Source organism: Apteryx rowi, unplaced genomic scaffold, assembly GCF_003343035.1.
Source record: "Apteryx rowi isolate R43461 unplaced genomic scaffold, aptRow1 scaffold_16, whole genome shotgun sequence".
Taxonomy (NCBI): Eukaryota; Metazoa; Chordata; class Aves; order Apterygiformes; family Apterygidae; genus Apteryx; species Apteryx rowi.
The window spans coordinates 4444706-4467472 of record NW_020447863.1 but is presented as its reverse complement, the minus strand read 5'-3'; the positions used below and the strand labels follow the sequence as shown (position 1 = coordinate 4467472).

Sequence of the window (22767 nt, the reverse complement as noted above, 5' to 3'; positions counted from 1 at the left end):
AAGAGGGATTGTACTTGGTGGGTAATCATATCTGTGGGCAGATGTCCGGGGGTGGTGGTGGGGAACGCTGCCTTTGCCAGGGTGGCTAAAGAGGAATCTCCCTCAGGAATGGAGTGAGTCTTCGAAACTTAGCTGCAAAATAACTCCCCTTTCAAAAGCTTCAAAAATAGCAACACGCTTCCTTCTCGCTGGGACTCAATTGCATAGTAGGCAGGGGCAGAAAAAGCTTGGGACGCTCCATGGTGAGCCAATCCAAAGGCAAATGTTTGGGGGTTTGCTTTGGGTAATTAAAGTATTGCAAGAAATGTTACAGCTATATGGGATTAAAATAGGAGTGTGGGATTAAAAGCAATCCCTCTGTCATGCCAGGGTTTCGTAATCGTGGGTAACCTAGAAATTGAGTTGAATCCAGAGGGCCTGCAAGAACGTTCACTCTGTGCCCCCAAGTCAGGCTTCGAGCCCCCTTAAAAGCCTTTATCAACCTTTAAAAAGGTTTGTAAATGTTAAAAATTGAGAGTGACAGGGAAAGAGATGAGGAGAAAGCAAGAACATCTGAACATCTTGCTTCTCTCTTGCCCTGGTTTGTTCTCTTTCCAAAAAAAATATTTCTTTGTTGGCTGAGACCAAATAGTCCCAGGAATTTTTTTTTTCTCCATCTGTGTAATAAGCCTCTGCAAATAGAAGTTTGTGCTTTCCTGATCTTCTCTATTTATCACTGCAATAACTATTCAGATTTCAAACTCCAAGTGGTTTCCTACAAATTTCCTGGTACCAGAGCTCAGTGTTGTGGGATGGGTGGGGAGGAAAGTCAGACTGATGATCTTGTACTTCATCATTGCTTTTCTTTGTTGGGGTTTTCTCAAGATAAACTGTTCTTAACTGTGTTCTCGAATTCCATGCTGAGATCTGTAGTGTGGCTGAACTTAGCAAAGCACATAATGCTTTTGCAAACTCCATCCAGTGTAAGCAAGAGAACTTTTTACATAGTTTAGATAATGCTTTTAAAGCATTTGAGAACATAGAACGGGAAGATGCCACAGGTGGTGTTGACAGACTGTATCCTTTCTCCTGGAAGAGAACTTCAGAGTTGATTTGCTGTTCTTTTGTGCTCTAGGTCTTTCCAATGGCCCTGAAGCAATGGAAGTTGATGGTCTCCAGGAAGTGCCCCTCTGTAGCTGTCGAATGGAAACCCCCAAAAGCAGAGAGATTACCACGCTAGCCAACAACCAGTGTATGGCAACGGAGAGTGTGGATAATGAGGTAGGAGCCTGTCTTTCAGCTTCTTGCAGACTTTTCTCCTGTGGAGAAAGAAATAAGCAAAGCTGTGCAGCTGCCCAGCAAGGTGTTGTGCTGGGAACGTGTCAGGTCATGCAAAAGCTCTGTGAGCCTGCAAGATTGGGAATCCCCTGATGTATGTGAATGGCAAGACAAGCACCTCACTCCTGCAGCTGGAGGCTCCAGCACTCTGCATGTGTCACACAATCAAATTAAAGCCACTCTAAAGTGAGGAGGTAGTGCTTGTCTGCAGTGCTAGTTGGAGAGGCATTGGGTGGATCTCTTCTGCTTGTCCTGGCCTGTGTGGCTGGATCAAGTTGGTGTAGCAGACATACTTCAGGCCAAGTGGACTAAAATACATTAGCATGCATCAAAGTGAGAAAATCCAATCAGAGCAAGCTTGGAGCTGGTTTCCCTTGACTACAAAGGAGCTGATGCAAACCTTTCCGTAGCCAGCTCTTGAGCTTCTGGAACTTGGCATGCTGTCCGCCAGCTCAGTATCTCCCAGCCTTCCTCTTTCTTCCTCCCCCGAAGAGGCTTCTGTTACAAAGCTTCCTATGTCCTGGAAACCCTGCACAGCCTCCAGGTCTGGCTGACTGAAAACGCTTGCACTTGATGACTTTCAGTCGATTACAGCTGGGCTGATTGGGCTTTACTGGTTCCAGAAGTGTGGAAGTAAGTGGCAGAAGTGACTCCCTCCTAGAGTTCGGAAAGTAAGACTTCAGGACAGAAGCAAACTCTTTTGATCTTCCTTTTACTGGAATGCACTCGTGTTTCTTTTAAGCTTCAGCTGAGCCACAGTCGCACTGTACCACTCTGATACTTGCTGGTAGTAGGACAAGGAGTCAGAGTCTTCCTAGTTCTTCTGTAGGATCCCAGGAGAAGGGTGGGTGGATGGTGGGAGGCAGGGAGGAAAGTAATGAAATTTAGAGCCCGGCTCTATTTCTTTTAGTATGTGCTGGTATCCTATAGAGAAAGGAATTTCCAAAGCATGGCAAGCAATATTGATTTACTAAAGATAGAACATCCTGGAGACTTGGAGAGAGAGGGACTAGTGTCCCATTCACCAGGGTTTCAAAATAAACAAAAATATATGAAAGGGTTTCTCTTGTATATGGTTGATAGTTCTTTCCCCAGATAAATTAGAGAGAGGAATAGCAAAGGCCATGCTCTGTTAGATTCTTTTTCATAGAGGGGTATTAAGTGACTCATAGATGTTATAAGGATATTATATGTATGAATAGTAGGTTCTCCAGACTGTCATGTCCTTGGATAATGTTATAAATAGTTATGAGCGCCCTGCTGTACTCTAATGGTTGTAAAATAGCAATTAATCATTTCATACTTTTTAAAGTTTCTGACAAATAATATAAAGTGTGACATAATAACACAGGGAGGACTTCTTCACACAGACAGTGCACCTTCTCACGCGTTCAGTTCAGAATTTGCTCAGTTCGTAAGTAAAGGAAATGGAATTGTCCTCTTTTCTGCCACTCCTGCGCACTCTGGGGTCTGCATTAACAGGGATCACTCTAGCCAAGGTGTCACAGCGACAGGTAGACCTTGCAGCTGGAATTTGGGTAACTTGGATCAGAGCCACAATACGGGTGAATCAGGAAGCTGGGTTAAAATCTGTTCTCTTCTCTGCAGTGGTGTTGGTTCTGTAGGACAAGTGGAGTTTAAAAAAAAAAAAAAAAATTAGGGAGAGAGTCTAGTTACGTTGAGACCAAGCAGCAGGTAGAAGCTCAGCTGGACAGAGAGGGACAGTCGCAGTCTGCTAGTGAGGAGTCGGCCCTGTGTTTGTTACTGACTCTTGGATCACGGTTGCAGTGCACAATAAACCTGCACAGATTTTTGTAGGGACGTTTCCTTGTAACAGCCTTTCATGTTTAAATTTCTAGTTCTCTAAAATGTCCTTTGTTAAAGCATCTGGGAGAAGCAAAGTATTATAAAGAGGAACTTAGAGAACCTGAGCAGCGTTGCGTCATGCTAGCAGGTGGCAACTAGGGTGTGAAGATATTATAGAGGTATGAATGGGGGCAGTGGAAGGAAGCACTGATGGTTCTGATGCAGCAGAGCGCGCATCACCAGTGGGGAAAAGTGGACCCCAATTATAGAGCCTACTGTCATTAGTAGAATAAGGTGGCGCAAGAGAAGACAGTGTTTTAAGCCCAAAGTTGTACATCCTTTGGTGAAATCCTTTGGAAAACGTACTCAAAATGTGACTTTAGTTGGGCTCTGGTGAAAGCCTGGCTGTTTGTCCCTGTGGTCTGGGCAGGGGCCAGTGCTGGAACCAGCACAGACGAAAACTTAGCTGGCAACGAAGAGCTGTTATTTTCCCCTTTATCTTCCTGTGACTTATACTTTTGAACAGTAACAAGATTTAGTGCATATGGTCTTGTTCTCTTGGTCACTGACACCCGCTCTTCCTGGCGAAATAAGAGCGTATGCTGGGTGAGTCAGGCCCATGGGACTGCCCAGTCTGTGGCTGCTTGACTGTTGCGTGTTTCCAGTTACGATTTTTCTTGCAAGGAACAAACGACTCTGGGCCACATGCATGTTAGTTAGTAAATGATGCATTTCTTCCTGTGAGAGCGGCTTTCACAGCTTCCTGCTGCACTGCTAATGCTATCTGGCACACATCTGAATTACTGTGAAAAAGCCAGGGCTCATCAAGGCAGTGTGCAAAATCTTCCTCCGCACAAGCACAGAGAGTGTTTTGGTCTCCAGTAATTTCATTTCCTTTAATTTCTCCTGTTCCAGCTGGGCCGATGCACAAACAGTGTGGTTAAGTATGAACTGATGCGCCCGTCTAACAAAGTCCAGCTTTTGGTGCTGTGTGAGGACCATAGAGGGAGGATGGTGAAACACCAGTGTTGCCCTGGCTGTGGATACTTTTGCACTGCAGTAAGTCCGTGCTCTCAATCTAGGGAAGGGGGTGCCTGTCACAGTAGCTGAAAGAGTCAAAGGTGGAGATGTACCTGAAGGGGTTTACTGACTTCCTGGCAAAGCTCCACCTCTTTCCACAGCAAGTCAGACGGTGTTTTGTTCAAGAGGAATGTGTGTGAGGGTAGCTGAAGTTGTTACCTTTAACTGCCTGGAGACCCCAAGAGATGTTACTGCCTGGTTTTCATTGTGATTTCCCACAGTGGACGTCTTGCCTTAGGAATTTCTTTGGAGTGAGGGTTTTTTGTTTTTCTTCCTCTGCACAGGTCAATCACATCAAAAGTTACGTTAGCCTGCTTTGTAAATCAGTCTGTGTACGCAAGGTGGTTCTGTCCCGTGGCCCGCTCACGAGGGTTTAGATGGGAAACCTAGGCGACGGTGTTGGAACAAGACAGTGTTTCAGATCTCCCGCCGTTTCTTCTTCTACCTCTGCCACCGAGGCTTTTAATAGCTTTGGTCCAGTCCTTTAAGTCATCAGTGTCCTAATTTCCCTGTTGGTAAAGCTGACAAAACACCAGTTCTCTGCCTCATAGGGTGATTGGGAAGCTTAATTGTCTGGTGTTAGTGAAGTGCTTTCTAAGATAACTCAAGGAAAGATGCTACAGTAGTCTCAAGCATTATTGTAATAAATGGAGCCATCATTAGTTTTCATGCTGAGTCAAAGATCATTTAAAAGATAAAATCCTCAAAACCCTTAAAGGTATTTTGCAAAGCTGAAATAGAGGTAATTAGATTTCTTTGGAGGACTGTGAATTCAGGAGAAAAGAGTTAACTAACCTTTCCTTAAATGCTCTTACATCTCTAAATGACGTGTCATAGTTCATAAAGGTGAGGCTAGGAGTGTTTGAGTCTGTGCTGTCCGTCACTAATAACACAGAGCACAGGAAAGCTTTAGGTAACACTAATGTCATAGAGTAATGAATTCTAGGGTACCTTCAGTTTGATTCAGAGGACTTTGCTGGAAAGGGAAGATAATTTTAAGAAATGTTGCTCAAGTCCATTGAAGGAGCAGTTGGCCACCTTATTGGGGTTAAGCAGCGTACAGATCCTTAGGGCTGGTCCAAGCGTAGAAGCTGCATGCTTTTGGTTATGTTGGTTTAACATCTGGTATAATTATATTAGCGTGGTTCCCTTGAACGGTTTGAGTACAGCTTTGTTAGGTAGTTTTAATGCTGGCTCAGCACACAGATAAAAGTTTTCCTTTGCAGTTTTGGGGGAGTCCTTACAGTACACTGGCACATCCAGAAATGTAAGCAAGACCTTCAAGTGTTAGAGGAAAGAGCTGGGAATTGGGACTTCTTGGTTCTGTTTCCCGAGTGCAATTAAAACTTGCTTTGCGGTCCCTAGCTAAATGAGTTTTGTCCCAGTACCTTGGTTTTATTCTCTTCTAAGGTAGCGGCAGTGTTGGCTTACTGTATTGGAAGAGGAAGGGACGAGAGTGCTGAGGAATGAAGTATTTAAGAAATCTGCGGATGAAGCACGTAGAAGCGGGAAGGCATGTAGTCACCAAGGTGTGAATTTCTTCTCTGTGATTTTTCTAGGGCACTTTCATGGAGTGTCAGCCTGAGAGCAGCATCTCCCACCGTTTCCACAAGAACTGTGCCTCCCAGGTCAACGACATGAGCTACTGCCCACACTGCGGGGAAGAGGCCTCGAAGGCGAAGGAGGTAACAATAGCAAAAGCGGACACAACTTCGACAGTGTCACTGACCTATGAGCAGCAGAAACCAGCAGCTGTGGAGGGAAGGGCTGACACCACGACGGGGAGGTGAGCTTGGGAGCACGTGGCAACCTCAAGCCTTGCCCTGGGCTTTGCTTTGCGTTTGAACCCTTGTGCCCCTCCTGACACAGCAAAGTGTTTTCTTGTCCTGCTCTGACTGGCCAAACTCGGTTGCCATAATCTGCAAGCCTGTTCTTTGTTACTCACTATGTCTGAGAGGAACACAGCCATGCAGGGAGAGCTGGGATAGCGGGGCTGAGGTGGGTTATTGAGGTGTGAAGATAGGAAGGTGTGGAAGTTAATACAATTCCTGCCTCCTGTTGTTAGGAATGGAGTAATAGTGGAATGGCTTGACATTGCCAGGTCTTGTAAAAAGGTAGGGAAAGGTATGTGGTACCTAGCATGGCATGTGACTCAAAGCAATTGGGACGGGTATAAAGAGAGAATCAAAACACAGAGGAAAACAAAAATCAAGCCATCCCTCTGTTGAGCTGTTTTCTGAGAAGTGCTTTGACCTTCCATGTGATCTGATCTTGTTTTGATGGCGTTTATGACTTGCAGTAAGTGTGACAGTGCGCTCAGCCCTATTTTCCTACATTTCCAGTTGCACAGGGTACATCTAAATGTAATCAGAGGGCAGTGCAACTGCTGTTCGGGGCAAGTTCTTACCGAAAAGGCTGTAAAATATATTGGTTTGTGTTGCAAATTTGCTTAAGCTATCTGCATTTAAAACCCATTTCCTTTCCTTCTTTGGCATAAGATATACATACTCTTGTCTATTTTTAATGGTTATGCTTTGGCTGTCTCTCACTTCTTCACTTCAGTGGCACTGGAACGCGGTTGTCAGAGGAAGATAAGCCAGAAAGTTCAGCTGCTGAGGTGTTTGACATGGCTGGGTCTTCAGTTTTTCCAAAGCCCACTACTAGCCTCACCCAGGGACCAGTTAAAGAAACTTTGGAAAGTGCCCTGATTGCCCTGGATTCTGAAAAGTAAGAAAAGGCCTCTGCATCTCTCCAGTTCTAGCACAGCTGCTTGACCTAGAGAAAACTGAGATGTAGTCTCTTTGGATTTTGGCCCCCCTTAGACCCAGAGTATTTTTGTTCACTTCAGTCATTCATCACCCCCAACAGATTACTGATTCAAGAGAACAGTTACAGCTCTAAATGTCTTACTGATTTGTCTGGAGGAATTAGTTTTTCACTGGCCCTCCAATCGCAGCTGTAACTGCTAGGAATTCCCATTCGCAGTATTAAAATCCAGAATTTGTTAATTAGCACTACCGAGTAGATACAGCCCTTGACAGAACAAGTCTGTCATGGTTTGAGCTGCAAGTCTGAAGGTACCCTTCTGGAGAGCTGATATTCTTGGGTTTTGCTGGCATTCTGGAGCTGTACCCTAGGAACAGAGTTTGCCATGCGCATGGGGTAGTAGTGGGGTGTGGTAAAATGCTGGGAATGTTCTTCAGTGAGTGTTAGTTACACCTCTTTCCCCACTCTTACAGACCCAAGAAGTTACGGTTCCATCCGAAGCAGTTGTACTTCTCTGCTAGGCAAGGAGAACTGCAAAAAGTCCTGCTTATGTTGGGTAAGTGGCTCTTTCCCAGGACATTGTGTGTTTGGCAGTACTCCCAGCTCCTGCTAGACAGTTGCCAGAGTCCAGTTCCCAGCATGGCAGCACGTCGTATTCCCATTGCCCCTTGTGAGTGATGTTGGAGGAGGAAGACACTTTTGCAAGTAACGTGTCATTTGAAATGGCTTCATCTTTCCCTGAAACGTGGACTTGCTCCCAACTTGCTTCTGCATTTGGACACAGTTTCAGCCAGAGATGCTGTCTTCCGTCCTCAAGTGACCTACACGTGATTTTCTAGTCTGACAGGACTTTGCCTCTCCATGTAGTGGGATAGTTGGGTTTGTGCATCCAATAGGGATGTAAAAAGATGGGAGTGTGTTTAAGTTAGGACCCATCAGCAAGAGAGCAGAAAGGAAGAGATCTTCAGTACATAAGGCTTAAATACATGTGGCTTTTTGGGGGGTCTGTCACCAGATGACTTTGAACTGCTGGGATTTCTTTTATCAACAAATATTCCCAAGGAATCTCCCCATTTGAAGGACACAGCATTTCCTTGCGATCGTTTTCTTTTCGCTCCAGTACTTTGCAGTATGTTTTTTTTGGACATTTTCTGTTTTTTTTCCGCTTATCAAAATCTTCTTTTTTCTTCTAGCGAGTGATAGCTTCATTGTTTGTGTCTTTAATAGCACAAAAATGTTATTCATTGGTATTTAACTATAGCTTCATATGCAACATATTATCATGCCCAGACATCTTTGTCTGGCTGTCATCATCATCTGTCAGTCTCTGCACAGCTGTGAGAATTGCTGGCCAGATCCCTAGCTGGTGGTAATTGGAGTAGCTCCATCCACTTTGGAGCCCTGTATTCACAGGGATACGAAGAGGATCACTAATACTAAAAGCAGCTAATATTGGTCCTGAGGCAGAACAGGCCAGGTGGTACTGACTCCTCATTTTTTCCAGCTTCCAAAGCAGCAAATGTTTTGTTTTTATCCTTCTCCGTTGTTGATTGTTTTTGTTGCTATGAGTAATTGGAAATTGCAAATCTGAGGGAGATGGAGATGGCCTTTGCGCTAACAAACAGCAGATACCTGCCTGAGCTCTACAAAAGTAGTGGTTGTTTTTTTGTTCTCTAGATGGGTCATCACACTGTGGATTTCACTACAAAGTTCTGGTAGAAATTGTAGTGCCTTAAAGGTAGTAAATTCCGTGTTGTTTCTGAAGTCCTTGGTTTGAGGACTGCTGCGTATCGAATGTCCATCAGACTACCCTGAGGGCTTTCTTATTTGGGTGTGTAGTGAGTCATGAGAAGTGCTGAATGTGGGCTGGGAACAACTCCTTTAAAAGCCTTTAGCTGAGACCTTTGGGTTCTCCTGTTACATTTTTCTCTAATCTTTGAACTGTGGTTGAAAGTGTTTCTGTTCTGTTTTTCAGTGGATGGAATTGACCCTAATTTTAAAATGGAGCATCAGAGTAAGAGAACCCCTCTTCATGCTGCCGCCGAGTCTGGCCACGTGGACATCTGCCATATGCTGATTCAGGTTTGTCTCCACTTAACGTTTTTTGGGACAAACAGCTTTCTATGGTTTTTGGTCTCCTGCCCCGCATGACTGAAGAACACTTGGAAGTTAACCCTGAAACGTCCCTCCTATAAAAACTTCTTCATTCTCAGAGTGTGCTGAGGGTGGAGAGGTAGAGAGTAGTGTGAAGACTTGGATGACGTGACTGAAGCTTTCTAGGCTGTTCTCCAAGTGATCTTCACTGTCCACACAGTGAGCGTGCAAAGCATTGATGTAGGGCACCGTGGAGCGCGTGGGAACTTATATGCCTAACACATCCGGCAGTTTAGTACGCTGCCAGATGTGCCAGCACGAGCTGTCCACTGGCAGCCTGCAGGTGATCTGCAAGCTGCTGCCAAAGTTACTCTTTGTAATGAAGGTGGTTAGGCTCTGGAGCATGCCTGCTAATAGACTCCATCTTCCTCTTCTGTCAAAAACTAAGCAACCCCAGCAGGATTCTCCTTTACGGTATAAATATCCTGCAGATCAAAATGAGAGAAAGAAAGACGTACGTATGGCTTACTGTCCGAGATTTGGACTCGAGTCAGTTTGAATAAGAGAAGACAGTCAGAAAAAGTAGGGGTGTTCTTGCTGAACCTGCTCCAAAGTGGTATGAAAGAAAAGGCTTTTAAAAGATTCTGAAAATTTATTTACGTATTTTTGTATTGCCATACATCATCATGAGTGACTGGCAGTAGGTTTTGTTTGCCCAGTGTGACTGGGAATCCTTAAAGGGACTTAGCGATATTGCCACTTTCTCGATCTCTGAAAATGAGCCTGCTGAGATGCTGGTTTGGGCATTCAGAATCAGAGTTTGAAGTGCTACTTGAAGACGTAGCTATGGGCCAGCTGCTGCTTTCACCCTTCAGAGTCGCCGCATGTGAAGACAATGGAATGACTTGCATGATTTGCAAGAGGTTACAAGCGATTTGAATTGAGTATCGGAAGAGTTAGTTTCTTTCCAAGATCCTTCATCTTCTGGTCTGTTCCCTGATGTCTGGCTACTGCAATTGCGCAGTATTTGGCTGGGAATGTCCCAGCTCGTTAAACTTGAAATGCCTCTTCTCTGGCCTGAATTGTTGCAGCTATTTAAAAGTAATCCAAACAAATGCATTCAGTGGGAGGCACCTGGAAGCAATGGGGCCATCTCCTCATGCCAGGTGAGCCTGAGTCAGCATGTTGGTGCTGTAAACAGGTCTTTGCTTCGCACACAGACGCACGCTCAACCTGCCAAGAGTTGTGCTGCCTCTGAAGCAGAGGGTTTGAGATTTTCTTGTGTTTTTTAAGTGTTGTGTGAGTTACTGAGCTAAACCAAACAGTTAAAGCAGTCAAGATGCTTGACACAGTAGTGTTTTGGAAAAGAATAAGATTTTTGTCCAAGGCACTCCACATTGAACTAAATGTATTCTCAGGGAAGACTGGAGAAATGTTATCATTGTTTTCAACAGAAATAGCCAATCGCCAGAACTTTTTTTTTTAGAACTCCTGCCTCGGCTGCCACCAGCAAGTTGTTCCAACTGCTTGTGTCAGTGGGAAGAACTGGTTGTTTTGTTCCTCACGTCTGTAGAAATGATATATCCAGGAAAACAGAGCTTCTGGAATAAGGAGGAGGTTGATTTTTCAGAAGTGTTGCACGTACAATATCCGGAAAGCAGCAGTCCAGAATGAATTAATAGCAAGAGCTGTTTCACACCAGCAGTTAGCTTCATTATGCCCTGGTTATTGGCTGTTGAAGGCAGGAGACAGGGCAAGCAGTGTGTATTGCTTTCCGGAAGAGGTGAAGTTCGACTGCCTTCTTTCCTGTTTTGTTTTTCTTTTCCTTTCCTGCTTTATATGGCTAAATTTCAGAAACAGCCTGCTGCTAAATCTATATTCCCACATCCTTCCTCTGCTAAACAGTAATGATTGTAATTGTTCTTGTATCTGCCTTGGCCTCTTAACAGGCTGGTGCTAATATAGACACCTGCTCAGAGGACCAGAGGACTCCGCTGATGGAAGCAGCAGAAAACAACCATCTGGAAACTGTGAAATACCTTATCAAGGCTGGAGCGCTAGTAGATCCTAAGGTAGCAGTTTATTCCTTATCTTTTCCCCTGGAGGAGCCTCTCTCAGCTGTTTATTTCTTGAGAGGTTTTAAGTCTTGGGTGGAAGTGCACAGGAAGAGGGGAGATGCACTCGTCTTGGGCGCGAAGGCTTGGAAAGGCTGTGGTTGTTGGTAGTGTCATTTTAATGATCCAGTGGGCTAGCTGTGAGCAGTTTGGGGCAAGTGCTGGCACTTGCTCCATCAGTTTACAGCACCCAACGTAGCAGGCATTTGATCCCATATGGAGTCTCTAGATATTAGTGTCACAAAACCATTGCAATGATTTTGGAGTTCACTGATTTCAAGGCTTCCTTCTCTACATACTCTAATGAGATTTTGGGGGTGACATTTTAAAATGTGCTGGTAATTAGGTGCTTGCAAAGCCAGCAAAAATGACGGAGGAAGCTTTGCTTTCCAAAGGCCTGATGTGTGGTTTTTTGCAATCACACTGCAGTGACAAAATTGGACACCGTCTTTAAACTCTCTACCCTTTAATTTAAACAAATACAATAAAATGCAGCTGTCTGTTTGCCTTTAACATGCTGTGGTTGCTTTGCAGTCTTGGAAAATACACCAGTCGTTTATTAGTCCCATAAATCAGATGCTATTTGGAGTACAGGAACCCTCCCTGCGTGAACTTTGTATTGTTACAACCTGCCCCTCTTGGCTCACTCCTCTGGTATTGCTGGGGAGAACAGCAGCAGGGATGGGATGCTCTGTTCGCTGAGGAGCGGGCTGGGGCCAGGAGGATTGCACGAGCTATTAAATGCAGTCCCCCCATGAGCCTTGGAACGTTCCTCAGGAGACTGGTTCCTTGCCGGGAAGGGGGAAAGGACAAACACCTGCAGGTTCACGCTAGCCACTGTCCTGAGCATCCTGGAGCAACCCAGACGTCTCTCACCTGATTTATTCAAGTCAAAGAGAAAAGAGATTTTTCCTTTATGAGGGTACAGGGAAGGAAAAAATCCTGAGCTTGCAAAAGCAAATTAGAAGCCTGAGATCACTGTAATAACTTCTGAAGTCTAGACTAGTTTATTATGTTAATCAGTTTCTTGTAGCAAATTAGTCATCTTTTGAAAGTAGCAACATTGCAGTATAAAATCGGCTCCAGCCCTTTCTCTGAAAAACCAGAAAGTTGACTGCTGAGTGTGTTCTGTCCCCAACCTGGAGCAGCAGGACTGTTGGGTGGATGGGGACAGTGAGAAGAGCAGGATGAGGGGTGGAGGCTTCTCAAACCCCTGAGATGACGGTGCTGATCCTGTTAGTAGGACATAATAGCCCCACTCAGGAACTTCATTTTAAAATACGCCTGCTCTCCGGAGGGTTGAGAAGCTGCCCTTGTCTCATACTGGTCTAAGGGGAAAGCCGTGACATTATTCAAATGTGTGTCTGGCATTTAAGGGAGAGTAGAAACCCCGTGTTTGCCGCAAGGAGCTCACTGAGTATAATCCCTGACCTGAAACTTTCCGTCCTTGCTCAGTGAGTTGCTCCCTCTCTGCTTGGAGCAATGTCCGAAACAGAGCGATCGCATTGTTTTCCAGTCTCTCATTTCCTGCTTTTATTTCCTGGTCTTTGGGCCTTCCTATATGCTAAGCTCTTAGGATATAAATGTCTGATAAAAATCAGACTCCAGCCAAGATTTTTGGTGTTAGTGTGGGAGTGTCTCCATCACGACTCAGAGCCCCAGCCTGTCCATCTACACCAGCCTGTATTCAGAGCTCCCAAAGGCATTTTTCTTTTCAGCCTTCACTATTGTGTTTTATCCTTTATCTCAGTACATGAGTGCAGGCGTGTTGGGGACTTCGCCCTTCTGTCCCTGTGCAGCGCACCCCTGTGCTCCACTGCTTGCGCAGAGCATCGGTGCTGGGATAAGCGCATGTGCTAACAAACACAGCAAAACCTGTGTAAACGTAGCATTTTGGGTAGAAAAAAGGCTGCTTTTCTGATGTGAAGTGCAGTGCCCACTGCAAGCCCTGCCTCCGTAGAGGAATTCCTCTCTCCCCTTGGATCTCCAGCATGCACCGCAGCCACAGAGGGTCCATCAGCCAGGGATGGGGTGCTCCCTCCCCAGGCTTGGCAAAGGAACTTCTTCCCGTGATCTTTGCTCTTTCCTCTTCCTGCTCAGCGCTGGTCGCATGTCTGAGCTTTGTGTAACGCTCCCTACGCTCAGGGCTGGCGTTGGCTGCAGCTGCTCTCTAACCGTGTGGCAGCAGGCCGGAGGCTTTTGGAGTCCTCTGCTGTGGCCATGAACTTGTCTCTCTGATGTCGCTAAGCATCATTATTGTTGCGTGGACGTGAGAAGTGCTGAGAGGTGATGTTCCCTGAACGTTTGTTCTGTGATTGTGTCCAGGACGCGGAGGGATCCACGTGTCTGCACTTGGCTGCCAAGAAGGGGCACTACGATGTAGTTCAGTACCTTCTCTCCAATGGGCAGATGGATGTCAACTGCCAGGTAAAGACTTTCTACAGGTCACAGAAGCTGCTTTTCTTGGGTCAGGAACCTGTCAGGGTCAGGATGCTGTCTAGACAGTGGTTACTCAAATGCAGTCCTGCTGCTGGGAGAATCTGAGGAAAGTTGTAGGCTGACAGTGCCATGACCGTCCAGTCCCATTCTGCCTTGCCAGAGAAGGCATTCCCCTCTGCTGACCTCATGGAAACTTGCCTTCCATGTGCCTCCATTTGCAGTTTCTCCTTGACCCTGAATCTGACTATGGAGCCTGTTTCTCCAGGGTCCTTGGGTAGCTGCCCTGCCTTCTAGCAGAGGGGTGGGATTGCTGACCTGCTTTGGGGACCGGGGTCTAGCCTGGCACTGAGGTGGCAAGCTGTCATAGAGGTGATCCGCTGCTACGGGGTGAGGCAATGCTGTCTTAGGTATTGCTCATTCTGGGGGAAGGCCAGCTCTCCTGGGCTGCTCAGTGATCTTTTATACGAGCTTTTACATAAGCTGGATGTTCGTTGTGCCTTTTGGTCAGTCAGCTGTATTTGAACACCCTGGAGATCCATTGGCAGTGTGCTGAGCTGCAAATAAACTCAGAGTCTGCTGAAGTGTTTTGGTTCAAATCGTGCTGGGCTCTGCAGGACCCTGAGGGACCTTTCTCTGCAGCAGTGTAAAGTGCAAGAGTGTGATGAGTTGGAGGAGGGGAGGGAAGGGGTCTGTGGCTCTTAAGCAAGGTGCAGCCTGCTGTGGCTGCCAAGGGGCTTGTGGTACTCAACAAGAGACCATCTTGCCTATTCTGTGTGTCTCACCCTCTCCTTTCCCTCCCCAGGACGACGGAGGCTGGACACCTATGATCTGGGCCACTGAATACAAGCATATTGAGCTGGTGAAGCTGCTGCTTGCGAAGGGGTCGGACATTAACATTCGAGACAATGTGAGGTTCTTCCTGGAATCCATTTCAGAAATAATCCATAATCGCTGTTTAAAAATCAAATGAGGCCAAGAACGCGGTTTGCAGGCTCAGTGCAGGGAGGCACAGTGGTCCCTTGACACAGGTTGTTTAGGGGCGGCGAGTGAACAGTGTCTGGTGGGAGAATATTCCCCCATGTTCTAGGAAGAAGCCTTACGAGTTGGTAAGAAGGCCTTTCGCTCCAGCTCTTCCGGCATAGCACCTAAAGATCCTGTAGCTTGTGCCACGGTTTGTAGTTAGCTCTTTGCCTAGCTGCTGCTAATCCACCTGGCTGTGCCTGAGCTGTCACTCGGACGCAGGGCAGACCCTCCTCAGGGCCAGACGTACCTGCTCCGCGTTGTCCACAGGCCGGTGTGCCCTGGGCTTGGGTTGAGCTGTGCAGGAGGGGCATCCGGCATGCCTTTGGGAGAGTGCAGGCTCATACTCGTTCAGTCTGCATAGACTGGGCAGGTACTGCAGCTAGTCTGCCAGCAAACATGCCAAGCCTGTTTTTTCCTAGGTGTAGTAGGTGTGTAGCCACCAACGTGGACAGAGCGTGCCCAAGCCAGCAGCTCAGCATGCTTTAGCTTGCTCTTGGCCTGCTCTTCACCTCTGTAAATCCTGCTTTACAATGGGAAATACTCCATGCCTTAGGCAGTCTGACTCCAGGTGAGTCCGACTCTGCTGGGAGCTTCATTGGCCCAGCAGCTTTGAACATCTACTGTGCTGGCCATTTTCAGAGGAATTGTTTCCAGTAGACAGAGATAAGGTACGAGGCAGTAACAAGGGAGATGACTGGGAAGAAAGGAGAGAGCATCCAGGCTTCTATTTAGGAGATTCATTATATCAGCACTGCTGCTTTTCTTTTTTCCTAGTAGCATCTTCCTCATTTTTTCCACTTTGGCTCTAAAGTTATTGAAACCCCAGAAGTACCCACAAGGTAAGCTTGGGCGTGAACCAGGGTGTGATGAGCTACTCCAGGCTTTTGCCTGAAGGAGATGTGAGATAGTTTGATAAATGAGGGGTTACTCACCTCACTGCTTTCTGCTCACAAAGAGTTTGCAGTGAAGTACCTCACCCGCCGTAAGTTCACGCTCCAGCATGCCCCATGGCAGTATGTTCTCTTGTCCAAGGCTGCTGGTCCATTTCTGAATCCAATGGATATAAGCAGCTGGTTTGTATTTGTCTCCCCAAATGCCTCTCTCTGTGTCTGTTGGATGCTGGCAGGAATAGGTATTGGCACATTTATCTCATTGTGCTCAGAAATGGCTCCAACTGTTCGCAAGGAGTTGTCTTCCCTAGCTGGAAAGTCCCTTCTCTGGAGGAGCCTCCATTTCTTGGTGGCTTGAATAGTTCCAAGGCAGGTCTTCATCTGGCACAGTTCATAAGAGCAAAAGTCAAAGTGGGACGGGGCTTTTTGGGTTGTTGCATTACTGCACAGCCCTAACGCTGACTCTGAAAAAGACCGACTCGTCTGATCTGTTCCAGAAACCCGTGGCTACCAATTACTAGATCGTACATTAAATGGTGGAAATCAAATCATCTCAGTCAACAATTTACTTCCTAGAAAAATATCCTCTTAGCAGGTGTATGTATCGCACATCCGTTACTGTAGTTACAGTTTGGTGTCTCCTGATTGCAGTCATTAAGAAGCAGCGTTACTTGGCCTGAGAAACATCCTACTCTGGGAGAAATGCGTTTGATTATAATTATGCTGCTGTTAGGCAGTAGTTGATGTAGAGCAAAGTAGGGGAATCTAGACGTGTGCTGTGTGTGTAACCTGTCTGAGCAGCAGCATTTGGTGTACAAGCCACTATTTTTTTCTTTAGATCGGTACATAATACCGCTTAGGGTTTTTCTCTAGATGTTTTTGTAATGGGAGGCAGAAGCCCTATAGAAGAAGGTCACCCCCACCTCCCTGGTATGTGCAAATAGCCTCCCTGTTTAAGGAAAGATCTGAGTTAAGTTGCAATGACTAAAGGACGTGCTTTGTTTTTGCCTTAAAAAAAAAAGAAAAGTTACGTGATCATTACTATCACCGCACTGTTCTAATCGGCATCTTTAGAGCTTGTCATGTGGAAGGATTCTAAAGTGTGCTGCAAATTGCACTGTAACAAAAAACAGAGTATCATTGCTTAAAATATCTCTTATCAAAAAGATGAGTGTTCAGCTATTTCTAGTGCTGCTAGTGAGAGATGAGTACATGCAGTATTTAAGAGATGCCTGAAGTCGGATTGATTGCTTTCCCTGTGGCTGCTGGTTCGCTTTCTAGCACCTTCATATACCCTACAGCTTGCGTTCTGCTCTTTCTCGGCAGGCTCTTCTTTTCTCTTTTCAATTTTACAGCGCAGGGAGACATGCTAGCTTTGCTGCACGTCTGGGCTGGATAGCTCAGCTCCTAGCCTCTTCCAGCGTGTTTGTTCATGTCTGTCACCTCTCTTGTGGATTGATCCAGATTGTTCTGTGGCTTAGAGACAGACGACTTGCCTGCATGTATAAGGGAAGCGATGGACTGCTTTGTGTGCAGCCTCCCCATCCTCCGTGCGTGGAGGCGGCTGGAGCGAGAACTCCCCGCTTGTCTGTGCAGAGAATTCCCTGCCGCCTCTGTAGTTCCAGCTCGAATGAGCAATCTAGTGAGGGAGAAGTCAAGGCACGTGTTGAATGCCCCAGATGTAGAGCGAGAGATGGTGAAGTCCCAAAGCAATCGGATTTTAATGCACTAAACAGCCTCTACTCTGTTTTCTCCCCTCCAGGAGGAAAATATTTGTTTGCACTGGGCTGCTTTTTCTGGCTGTGTTGACATAGCGGAGATATTGCTGGCTGCTAAGTGTGATTTACATGCAGTGAATATTCACGGAGACTCACCCCTGCATATTGCAGCCAGGGAGAACCGCTATGAGTGTGTTGTGTAAGTACAGCTCCAGCTTCGCCGCTTCCCTTCCTTCCTCTGGTCACTCCTTTGTACCTGGGTGCCGGCTGACGAGCTCCGGAGAGACTTTGAAATGCTTTTGCATTTAAACACGAACCAAAATTGGGATGGAGAGTGTGTTTCTCCATTGTCCTGCCCTGCTCTTAGGTGTGGTGGGTCTGAAGTACTGGAGATCTGATTCTTCCTCGCCCTAAAGCTTTTTCTCTCCTCTCAAAGCAGAAATAGGTCTTCAGTTGGATGTTACTTTAATTCACGTTCACTCCAAGATTGCTTCCTGCTACTAGAGCTGGTGTAAAAAGACCAAGAAAGTGTGGGGTAGGCCTGGAGTCTTGAGCAGACGGCTTGAGGGGCTGAGCCTAGCGTGGGCGTCTCAGCACAAAGGCGTCAGACACCCTAGATCAAAGCTTTTTTTCAACTAACGTGGCGTAATAGGGTAACAGGGCTTTTCCTCTGATCACTGCTATGAGTAAATTCGGTATGTTTACTCCCAAGAGCTGGTGAGTATAAACAAGGGCCAAGTCCAATACCAGTTTCCGATGGGACTCTTCTGTTTCTGGCCTACTTTTCCCACACGTGTCTTTCCTGGCCAGAGAGAGTTTCCAGTCTGTTTGAAGTTAGGCTGGTTACCAGCAAGCCACTTGTCATGCCTGAAGCAAGGCGAGATTTGCCCTGAGCCCTCTGAGTGCTAGAGCTTCAGTCTCTTGCTTTTGCCAGCACCTTCAAGGAGAAGGATCCAGTGAACCATGCCTAATAAAGAAAACTCAGGTGATTATTCACTATTACAGATTCTTCCTAGTCCCTTAAGGACTGGCTGGAGAATGTGATTCAGCTCTTTTTCCCCTTGCACACTTTCTCTTGGGGATGATTATCCTTTGTTGCTGTTTTGCAGTCTCTTTCTTTCCCGTGGCTCGGATGTTACTTTAAAGAACAAGGAGGGTGAGACTCCACTCCAGTGCTCCAGCCTTAACTCTCAGGTCTGGGTGGCTCTACAGATGAACAAGACTCTCAAAGAATCATCTACTGAGAAGCCTGCCCAGATAGAGAAGGTAGTGAGCAGGTGAGAATCCAGCTGGCTTTGCTTGTGGGTCATAAAAATACAGCTCTTCCAAGGGAGAGGCTGAGAGCCTGGTTTAAGAAAGGACTGTAAGCATATGCTTAGCTTTTGGGACTGGTGTGAAGGTCAGTTTGAGCTTAGCAAGAGTTAGACGCATGCTGACCAGAGCGTGGTTTGTAAATTCATCGTCCAAATGGAAATATTCAGAAGCACAAAGAACATTCTGTAGGGCAGGATGGTGACTCAGTTTTATTCTGACTTGCTTTCAAGCTTTGAATGTTCAGTGATTGAAGACGGTAATTCTGCCCCAGGATAGCATTTGAATGGTCCCTAGTTTGGGGAAGCTGTGCTTCTTCTGTGTAAAGTGACAGTTCTCTTTCTCCCACTGACAGAGACATCGCCCGGGGTTACGAGAGGATCCCGATTCCCTGCGTCAACTCAGTGGACAGTGAGCCTTGTCCTAGCAACTACAAATACGTTTCGCAGAACTGTGTCACCTCCCCAATGGACATTGATAGAAACATCACTCATTTACAGGTGAGGGATTGGGTGTACACATGTTCTTTTTTTCCTGTCCTGGTGTGTGCGTTTAGAAATGTTGTAGTGCGGTGCTCAGAGATCAGACGTTCCTCTTCAGCTCTCGGAGCGGGGATGTTTGGGGTGTTAGCATTAGGACAAAAGAGGGATTTCAGGATACTTCCCTGCTTTATATTATCAAGAAGTTGGTTCTGTATTCAGAGTGGGAATGTCTAGTCTTACTATTGCCATCAAATTCCACTTAGGTTCTACTCCTAAACTCCTCCAGCTCTTGCTCTAGAAGATAGGATTCTGCTTTGCTTCCTTTCCTGCGCTTAAGCTAACCTCTGTGTTTGACTGTATGCTGTAGATGTAGCATCAGCCATCTGGTGCTGGCCAGAGTGGCTCCCGTTTATCCCTTTCCTCTGTTCTGTATATAGAGAGTTAATGAATTGTTTGGAGACCATCTGATTACAGAAACTGTAGGGCAAACAGAGAAGTAGTCTGTGATAGTAATAATGCAATGTTGCTCATGGTTTTTTTTGCTGTGATGTTTCTCAGATGCCATGGGGATAGTCACTGTCTGCAGCATCCTAGAGTACTGTGCCACCGCCCTGGTGGTCAGCTAGGCATAAACCTGCATACCCTGGAAAGCTTCAGTAGGACAAAATGCAGCAGCCTGTCTGCCGAATGACACAGTTGCCATAAACCCTTCACTCCCGTGGCCAGTCCCATGCTGTCTTCCTAGTGATTGCAGTGTCTAGGTCAAGACCTTTATTGTGATACTGAAAGTCCTCAACAGGCCGAGCTGTGAAAGCGGAGGTGGGAAAGCGTAGAATGAGGGTGACCCATCTCTGGGTGCAGCTCTCAGGGAGCTGAATGAACTTCCCATGACCACAATCTGTTGTGTAGCTGGTGGTGGGACTATGTCAGCTTGGGGACTGCTGGGGAAGAAGCCAGCTGGAGCACCCATGTGGGAAGAGGCAAGCAGCCAGGGATGAATGAGACGTATCATTGCATCATCTCCTACCTCTGGTCCCTTCTCAAAGCTTTTCTTGTCCTCCACAGCTCATAGGGCAGGGAGGAAGGTTAGTAGAACTAGAGGACTCATGCCCATGAGAAATGATGGCTCTGCATCTTCGTATGCAATCCCTTCCTGCCAGCTGAAATCCTTTGATGTTCAGTCCATGCAGAACTAAAGAAATGAGTAAAAATCATTGGCACTGAATCATTAAGGCTGATTATCTTGCTGGCCAATGAGCTAGAGCAAGGGCCTCCTTTGGAGGTGCTTGGGAGGCGCTCCAGCAAGAGGTAGGAGAAGGTGAAGACCTGTAGTTTCCTGTCTGGCCCAATTACAGGAGTTACTCTTTCAGTTATACTTGAATGGCTTTGATTTAATCCCTTTTTCATCTCTTTCAGTATTGTGTATGTATAGATGACTGCTCCTCCAGTAACTGCATGTGTGGCCAGCTCAGTATGCGTTGCTGGTATGATAAGGTGAGGACATACAACTTCATGTTTGGTTAGGCCAATGTTTGTAAACTGGATTTTGCAAAATTCAGTATTTGTAATAGTACCTTAAACACAGTTCCTTGCACAACTCCTCATTTTGTTTTAAAATGCCTAACATTGTAGTCTCAGCTTCGAGACATGTGTGATAAAACAACAACAAAATGCCTACTCGGAGAAGGTTTTTAATGTTACTTGTTTGTGTTACTGTCATGCCAACTGAGCCATTAATTATACCCGTGTGATAGAGAGCGTTTAATAATCCATGCGTGAAATAAGCTTCCATTTCAGAGCAACATAGGAAATGCTGTAATATGTAAACAGAGGGAGGGTAGTAGGGAGATTTTGCTTGCTTTTTATTTATTATGATCCTTCCTGATGAAGGAAGAGTAAATATGTTTTAATTGCAATATCGCCAGAAGGCTGCTTTGTTGTGGGTAAATATGCTTGAATCCTCCAGGGAGGCTTTGAGATTAGTGTTTGGACAGGTTCTACTAAGATCAGAAGTTCTGTGAATCTCTGCAAGTTTCTCCCAGGGGGAATATTGGCATCTTTCTTTGTTTTGTAGCCATCTTATTTACATGTTAATAGGCAATTGCACCATTTGAGCCCTTAAAGCCAAGTTCGTTAAATATGATGAACTGTGACTGTCACTTTCTTAATCCTTTGTGGTTGGTGCATAATTGAATTGTAGCTTTTTTTTGGGAGGGCTTTTTGGGAAAGAAATGTGTTTCACAGAACTTCGGTGTACTAGGTAAACTGGAAGTTTAGGCCTTATTTTAGAGACAGACTAAATGTCCAGTTCTCCCCTCCAGTACTGCAAAACAATAATAATAATAATAATGGCCCTGGGATTTTGCACAGCACTTTAAGGTGTTTGTTGGTGTGTAGGGTGATGCCAGGCAACAAAATCTAGTCAGTCTCTTGCTGTTTGTCAGCTGTTTCTGATGGCAATGAATGCGCCACTGTTGAGGCAGAGCAAAGCCTCCTCAAGTAGTTGAGATCTGACTGTGTTTGGGGAGGTTGGGGCATGCATCCACGTTATGGTTGTGTGGCCTGTTTTACGCGTGGGGGAAATCTGCTCTGGCCTGCCTCTGGTTTGGAAGGGTCACAGGAACGGAAAACTAACCCGGTCTTGAATGCATCTCCTCTTCAGGATGGCCGACTCCTGCCTGAATTCAACATGGCTGAGCCACCACTGATATTTGAGTGTAATCACGCGTGCTCGTGCTGGCGAACCTGTAGGAACCGGGTGGTGCAGAATGGGCTCAGGTGAGAAGGAGGATCCAAACGCAGCTTGTCTTGGGAAAAACAGCACAAAACTGGAGCGCTTCTTGGCTCTCTCATCTCAGCTTGTCTGTAAACCCACAAAAGCCAGGACTTCCAAAGATGAGAGAGAAGTGGGGCAGGTGCCACCACAGAGTGGTGGGAAGCAAAGCGAGTTCCCGTGCACTGCTGGTGCGAATGAAGCAGAAGCAGGTTGATGAGATCAGTTAAGATTTCCACTCTGCCCCTGCCCCCATTGCGTGGGAACTGCGGTGTTCTTTAGTCAGCCTGACCATAAAACATAAGTGGCTTGTGGGTTTGCATGAACAGCCTACGTGCAACTTTTCAGATGGAGATCTCTGAAGGAAAAATAGTCAGGAGAACAGAAAATCCAAAACCTTAATTCTGAAAATATTTATAAGTTTATATGAGAAATATGGGCCAGCATACACAGACTTAGCTTCTCAAAGTTCCCAGATGATTGGCCTGATTCCCTCGGAACTGGATACTTGAATACCTGCTGTCCTTACTGCTGCAGATTAGGCAATTATTATTTTGGTGCAAAATTACAAATTAAAATGTTTTGTTTTGGATCTTTAATACAGTGGCTAACTTCTCCAAAGTAAATATAACAGGACAATTTCTACAGAATCCTACTGGAAAAATGACTTTTTCAAAATTTTTTATAGTACTGACCACACTTTTCTGCAAACTTTGTAGTTTCAGTGACATTTTACAATGTTAAAAATAAATTAGAAAAAGGGTTGATGTGTTTGCACAGAACTTTACCCCTCTCTGGTTTTCTCTGCCAAGCTCCTCCAGTGTATATGTGGGTGTTTATTTAGGAGCTGTATAATTAGATCTGTTRCTTTTGCATTTTTTTTGCTTCCTAAAGTTTTTCTGTGAAAGACCGGAAAGGTTGGAAACCCAACCATGAGCCCAGGAGAGCAGGTCT

General features: G+C 45.9%; 1 protein-coding gene across 12 annotated transcripts in view; it reads left to right on the top strand.

The window, feature by feature from the left end:
- The window catches only part of EHMT1 (euchromatic histone lysine methyltransferase 1), a 127633-nt gene that overhangs the window by 91001 nt on the left and 13865 nt on the right, over positions 1-22767 (top strand). For 10 of the 12 annotated variants that reach the window (XM_026059716.1, XM_026059718.1, XM_026059727.1 and 7 more), the window contains 14 exons: positions 1115-1260; positions 4039-4182; positions 5763-5989; positions 6766-6930; positions 7443-7525; positions 8945-9051; positions 11013-11135; positions 13503-13604; positions 14419-14523; positions 17292-17446; positions 18357-18524; positions 18914-19058; positions 20457-20534; positions 21703-21818. In XM_026059716.1, the coding sequence (XP_025915501.1) occupies positions 1115-1260; positions 4039-4182; positions 5763-5989; positions 6766-6930; positions 7443-7525; positions 8945-9051; positions 11013-11135; positions 13503-13604; positions 14419-14523; positions 17292-17446; positions 18357-18524; positions 18914-19058; positions 20457-20534; positions 21703-21818 (1864 nt within the window). The remainder of the gene's footprint in view (positions 1-1114; positions 1261-4038; positions 4183-5762; positions 5990-6765; positions 6931-7442; positions 7526-8944; positions 9052-11012; positions 11136-13502; positions 13605-14418; positions 14524-17291; positions 17447-18356; positions 18525-18913; positions 19059-20456; positions 20535-21702; positions 21819-22767) is intronic. The other 2 variants (XM_026059726.1, XM_026059724.1) reach the window with 1 other exon arrangement.